The sequence below is a fragment of the Dermatophagoides farinae genome, chromosome 1, assembly GCF_024713945.1.
Source record: "Dermatophagoides farinae isolate YC_2012a chromosome 1, ASM2471394v1, whole genome shotgun sequence".
Taxonomy (NCBI): Eukaryota; Metazoa; Arthropoda; class Arachnida; order Sarcoptiformes; family Pyroglyphidae; genus Dermatophagoides; species Dermatophagoides farinae.
Window position 1 is genome coordinate 3,903,005 of NC_134677.1, and position 6,839 is coordinate 3,909,843.

Sequence of the window (6,839 nt, forward strand, 5' to 3'; positions counted from 1 at the left end):
TGTACCCAATCTTTTAACAATAAGTGCCACTACAACAATTATATTAGTAAAATACAGTCATCACTCGAAAAAAATGCAAGATATGATAACGACACCTGTTGACAATCATGATAGTGTGAAAATATCATCAAATTGTATTAGAGCTAGTTTCAGAATTTCAAAATGAAGAAAGTTAGTAAATCATTATTCCAATTAACACAACACTGATGCAGCCAAAAATGTCTTGGTCAATCAAGTTCGATTTATGGGCTCAATTTTGAAATTTTCCTGATTTCCTGAGATGATTAGTTTTTACAAAAATCTCAATCTTAATTTTTACCCCTTATTAACATCTCTTTTCTACAATTTGTTCTGTGTCCGTTAGGTTTTTTTGATTAATTTTCCACATCATTCTGTCTTAGTTCGAATCAGGATTACAAAAGTGAAGCAAAAAAAAAAAATAATAATTCAAACTAATGTTCACATATCGAATGTTTGTTAGTCGAGGATCGTCTGTATTACAACCACCATCAACAATGACAAATGATGAAAAGAGAAGAAAAGAGGAGGTTTCGTATCGACAAACCTACTTTAGAGCCAGTATATATAAATACGACAGAACCGATCTCGTTGCGACGATTGTCCGTCGTTATTATTTCGAATGTGGATTGTGTTTGAGCATGCTCATCAATTGGTCTGTATAATGAACCACTACTACTTATACGGCATTGAGATTGATGATGGAGGATAGAACAATATTTTCCCATCATCATCATGAAGATGGCAATGGGTGAAATTTGGCGTTCTGGTCTGCTGTTCGTATCCATACACACGGGATAAATAATGTTTTGTTTGAGTTTCATCAAACAATCAAAACAACTTTAAGAATATTTTTTATTTTAAATAACGTAACAAAAATTTTGACTTTTGAACCCTCGAAAAAACAACGATTCTAATTGCAAAACAAAGATCAATTGGTTTTAATTTGTCAAAATTATTTCAATTCATATATGTCCGATGGTTGACAGGTTGATCTATTTGTATGTGTTTATCCTGATGATGACAATGACCATCATCTGAATTGAGTTTATTGTTGAACACCTTATTGTATAATGACATTCAAATTCAACCTATAAATAGAATGTCAGAAATCTGCCAATCATTTTTGTGTCCGAAATTTTTACAATCGATTGTAATCATCATCTTAATCACCGGTAAGTGAATATGTTCTTTTTTCTGTTGATTGTTCTTCAAAGAAATTTTGAATTTTTCTTCATTTGTTTAAAATTCTTAGTTTAAAACAACAAAAACAAAGCAAAATACACATCTGTCGCCATTCATCTCAATCAAAGCTGTACAGAATCAACACTGCAAAATTAATGGCATTTTTGCAAACATTTCAAAAAAACAATCAATCATCAAAATATCATCGTTGCCCATCTTATAATTGATTTATTCAATTTCAATCAATCGTATTGACGTTATATTTATATGCACAATACCAACTCCACTTTAGTTTAGCTCACTATCTCAATCTTTATCATTTGCCTTATCACTATCTATTTTGACTCATTATCATCATTCAGATAAGACCACAATAATTGATCAAAAAACTCGTCAATTTAATTGATTTCATCAAAATTACTTATTATCCGGTTGTGCAATTTCGAATATCGTATCTGTAACCATCGTTTGTTTCCAATAATTATTCGTGTCTCATCAATAACATCCAGATTTTATTTGAATTTATTCATTTGAACATTCGAAATACGGACACACACGTGTGTGTCTGCATTAATTCATTCAATCTTTTGCGAACAAACGTGGAAAAATTCTTTACAAGTTGATTATAAAATGGCCGCTGCATCTGTGGTGAGTGTTTTTAATTTTTTTTTTTTTTTGAATAGATAGCTTTGTATTTGTTATCGGAAAGGCATTTATATCCATAATGATGATAGTTTTTTCATTCATGATGGTGATGATGGTGATGGTTGTATTGAATGATGACAACAGGTTGTCATCATTATGTTGGTGATAGTAGTTGTTTTGAAAATTTTCAACCATACAAAATAACACAAACAATTTGTTCAGTTGTTGTTTGCTTTTACTACGATCGCAATGGAACGATTCGATTTGATTTTTGTTCGTATATTTGCCTTCGAATTTAATTCAATTGGTTCGATTTTTTTCATTTTTAAAATGAATCAAGTATATAAACAATAAAATTGTAATTCGAATTTTACAACCACGGATAAAAGTTCATCACAAAAAAAGTTCCTATATTTTTATCAACAAAAATATAATGCAACAACAAAAAGATAATTGTAATCGATGGCAAAGTCCACGGCAACAAATTCCTTTGAATATTACAGGATCAACCCCATATCAAACAACGGGTAGTTATTTATCATCAAGACCGTGGAATGGATGCCAGCAACAGCATTATTCTAGTTATGGTCATTTATCATCATCATCATATCCGATTCCTTATTCACAGAATAATCAGCCGCCCTGTACTCAGCGATCATCATCGCTAGCTTGGCACCCTTACCGTCAACAACAATTAGATAACCAAAGTTTTTTTCATTCACCATCCCGACGACCATTACCACCATCATTTTATCATCATAAACAGAATTACCATCACCATCATGGTTGTTGTGGCTGTCGAACGACAATTTCTAATAATAATAATAATAATAATAATGCGGGTACCACCGGGGTCGTTCATCTTTCGGCCTCTGGTTCATTGGATACGTTTCTAAAGCCTCGTCCGCCGCATTCACGTGATATTGTCGTAATTATCATTTATTCGCCAAGAAATGAGCGCCACCTGGTGCCGTTAAAAAATGCTATTTTAAAATTTTTTAATTATTTTTTCTTGAATATACTAATTTGTTTCATTTTATTATGAATAGCCAAAATTTTACAAATCTGTCATTGATGATGTTATCGCGTCGATTCGGGAGGTTTTTCTGGATGATGGAATCGATGAACAAGTCATACAGGAAATGAAACAAACATGGGAACGTAAAGTATTGGAATCGCCTGCTGTTGAACATGCATTGCAACAGGCTCAAGCTCAAGCTGCATCACCATCGACAACAACTTCGGCAACTGCAACGACAACCAATACGGCAACGACAACTACAAATTCTTCATCAAAAGCAGAAAAGTCATCGAAAAATAGTCATCAGAAAAAAGATCGTGAGCAGCAACAACAGCAAAGTAATACCGGTCAAGGTCAGACAACATCAGTGATTACATCGAATCCAAATCACGTTCAAAAAAATGGTGGTAACAGCAATGCATCTAATACCAAAACCTCTAACAATATCTCATCGAAAGTAATAAAAAAAGAAATTTCCGATGAGACTGTGGCTACAACGGCGATGGCCGCAACCTCGAAAAAACAAACGATAACCGCTTCTCCTAACACTGTGATGGTCGCTAATCAATTGCAATCGCAGCAAACTGTTGTAACAACGGTGGCGACACCCACTCTGGTGACTACATCCGGGCATCATCCCCAGCAACAACAACAACAGGCAATGTTTCGTGCATCAGCCATCGTTCAGAATACGCATTCATTACAACAACAACAGCCGCAATCACAACACGGATTTATCGGTATGGCCACTTCAGCTCCTCCAAATGGTGGAGCTCATGCAGGAACGCCAACATTATTACAGGTATCATCATCAACTTCCCCAACAAATTCCTCCTCGTTAACTCAAAAAACAAATAAACGGCAAACTGGTGGTGGTGGTGGTGGAAAACATATTCAACATACATTAGCTAGCGGAATGATTGTCGGGTCTGTCGATGGTGGTGGTGGTGGTTCTAGTTACTCCAATATTGGTGTAGGCACTAATGGGCTTGGTAATAGTGATGTTGGTGTTAGAGGATCTTTTATTTCACCCCTTTCAACTACAACAGCAGCAAACACCTCTTCCTTACAGGGTCAATCAACATTTAAGAATGTCAATTCATTAGCGATAAGCAGTAGCGATAATAACTTGAATAATAATAGGCATCATAATAGCGATACAATCAATAGTAGTAATAATCATAAACGTATAAGAATGGATAATCGTCCATCTAACAAGCAACGACAAGCCAGCAATAATAGTCAAAAATCGATTCATACCTCTCAGCAACAGAATAATCTGAATGATTTAGCTGATGCAGCAATTATTGCACGAATGAATTCCCAAGATAGTAGCCATGTTGGTCTTGGTCATCCTCTGAGCATTGGTAGTGGACAACATGGTTATCCCGTATCACAATCTATACCATTCAATTTATCGACGGGTACAAGTACGAATCTCTCATTAATTCGTCATGATCGAGCAGCAGCAACAGAGGCGAATTCTAATAACCGTTATCGTGAACAAATGCTTCAACAATATTATATTGATTCATTATTTAATCAATCATCCACATCGCCATATTCATCCGCATATGCTGCTACATCATCAAACAATTCTACTTCCAATTCCGGACCATTTGTACATCGTAATGCCGGAACAAGCCATTACAATAACATTGTTGGTGGTGGTGGTGGTGGTAGTAATAATAATATTGGTATTGGTGGCTTTTCACATATGTCAAATTCTTCACATAAGGTTGTAGGTCTTATTGTTGTTGTTGTTGCTGAACACGATAGTCTTTGCTTACAATGCTGTTACAATCTAATCGCTATCTATCGCTTGATCTCTTTCTAAATGTTAATCTCGGAAAAATTTTTCTCGCAATCTTATTTCGTGTCAAAATCCGTATACATCTTTTTGTTCCCATTTTAATCATTGTCACCTTTGTATTTCTAATATTTAAGCACCAACACATGCACCCGAATTCGATGCATCTCTGTGTCTGTGTGTTTTCCTCACCTACCTCCCAACCAGTAACCCGATCTGGTATAATTACTTTCTTTGTGTGCTTTTTTCTAGAAGAAAATGATTCTCTAAATGATGCCGATTTTAAAATTTGATCGAACCCACATTCATTATTAGATTTTACTAACTTTTTACCAATTTTATTTTTCACTTCCTTTCTATACAGGAAGTCAAATTTCCACCTGGAGTGATACCTGGCAAATTTATAATGCTACCAAATAACATGGTAAGTTTTTTCTAGTTTCAAATGATTTATCTTTAATGATTGTACCTTTGGTATGATGATGTTTTAGAATCATCCTGGAACATTCGTTATTAATCCTGAGTTATTAAATTCAATCAATCTTCAACATGGTAGTAGCATCATACATGCTGCACCTGGTGCACAGCCAGTTTTTCAACATCAAGGTTCGTTATTCGTCAGTCTAAATATTAAATTTCAATTTCAAATATTTTCATAGGCATAGCTCCTGGAACCATTCCATATGCAGCAATTCGTGCAACAGGCGTTCAACCAAATGTAGGCATAACATCATCACCATTACAACAATTGGTTCGTGGTCAAGTTCTAACAACATTACCGACGACACTCACTTCTGTATTGACGCCAACGGTTTTGACAAGTGGAGCTCAACAGCAACAACAACAACAACACTCAATTGGTCAACAGCAACAATCTCGTCCAAGTTCAGGTGGTGGTGGTCGTGTAGCTCAATTGGATGGCCATCATGATCAAACTAATGATTCGAGTGATGATTCCAATGATGATGATGATCTTGATGATTATCGTGACAATGATGATGATCTCGATGGTGATGATGATGAAATGAATGATGAAGAGAATGAAACTGGTGTGGAAGAGGTATGATTCGAATATTTCTTACATTTTTTTGCAATAATTTTATTTCCCACTTATTGGACAAAATTTTAGGAGCCATTAAATTCAGAAGATGATGTCAGTGATGAAGATCCAGTAGAACTTTTTGAAACTGACAATGTCGTCGTTTGTCAATATGATAAAGTTGGTTGAAAGTTTGCTTTCTTCATTATACTATTTCTAATATTTCGAATTTCGCCCTTGAATAGGTCACCAGAACAAGGAATAAGTGGAAATTTTATTTCAAAGATGGTATTATGAATCTGCAAGGCAAAGATTATGTCTTTTCACGAGCTTTAGGTGATGCTGAGTGGTAAATATACAGACAATGCAAATGATATCATCATCGGATGAGATCCATTTCTCATTTTCATCTCGTCACATCATTTTCATCATTCTCGTTGAGCGTGTCATAAAACTCATTTATTTTTTTTTTTGATTTTCATTGAAAAACACGGATCGATCGGAAAGGATCGGTTCGATAAAAAAAATCGCAAATTCAAATTAAAAATATTTACCTTCAATTTCTAACCGGAAACACAGTTTATTATTTCCCAATATTCTTGTTCCGGCCTTCAATCTTGTCTATCCTCCTTAATTTTCTTTGTGTTTTCTTCTTTTTGATAATTTTTTCCTTTTCAATACACACAACCACCCACTTATGAACCGAAACAAATTTATAATTCCACTTAAAAATGATCACATGTAGCTGGAAAAAAAACCAGACCATCATCGATTGGTGAATTTCTTTGACCAGTTTTTTTTAAACTGGATTTTCATTCAAATTCAATTCAATTGTTTTGATACCCTTTTTTTCTAAGCAAACGTGTATTGCATTCATACATCCATCATATACACACCTACACCAACCAGACAGACAAACATACATTTTGCGATTCATTTTCAATTATCAATCAAAATTGTGTAATCATGCGAGTTTTTTTGTGCGCGAAAACATCACTTTCATTATGATTATTATTATTGTTTTGAATGAAAATTTAAAATTTGAAAAAATAATTTCTGACAAATTCAATTATCAATTAATTAAATAAAAATCTAAAAAATTTTCACGTAATCAATAGATG

General features: G+C 34.3%; 1 protein-coding gene across 5 annotated transcripts; it reads left to right on the top strand.

Annotated features, from left to right (window-relative positions):
- Positions 1-611: 611 nt before the first annotated feature.
- Positions 612-6,829, top strand: LOC124492776 (uncharacterized). 5 transcript variants are annotated; one of them, XM_047055774.2, is made up of 8 exons: positions 612-1,193; positions 1,274-1,851; positions 2,898-4,610; positions 5,044-5,103; positions 5,171-5,285; positions 5,339-5,739; positions 5,809-5,898; positions 5,964-6,829. In XM_047055774.2, the coding sequence occupies exons 2-8, from the start codon at positions 1,834-1,836 to the stop codon at positions 6,069-6,071; spliced, it is 2,505 nt and encodes an 834-aa protein (XP_046911730.1). In that variant the 5' UTR covers positions 612-1,193; positions 1,274-1,833; the 3' UTR covers positions 6,072-6,829. The 5 variants fall into 5 exon arrangements, with proteins under 5 accessions (XP_046911730.1, XP_075590638.1, XP_046911731.1 ...); XM_075734523.1 differs by having other exon boundaries at positions 5,812-5,898; XM_047055775.2 differs by having other exon boundaries at positions 2,898-4,607.
- Positions 6,830-6,839: the final 10 nt, after the last annotated feature.

Coding starts and splice junctions, on each gene's coding strand:
- LOC124492776 (XM_075734496.1), top strand. CDS start 2,282: ATGCAACAACAAAAAGATAATTGTAATCGATGGCAAAGTCCACGGCAA. Junction 2,777..2,897: donor CGCATTCACGTGATATTGTC/GTAATTATCATT, acceptor TATTATGAATAG/CCAAAATTTTACAAATCTGT. Junction 4,611..5,043: donor CAAATTCTTCACATAAGGTT/GTAGGTCTTATT, acceptor CTTTCTATACAG/GAAGTCAAATTTCCACCTGG.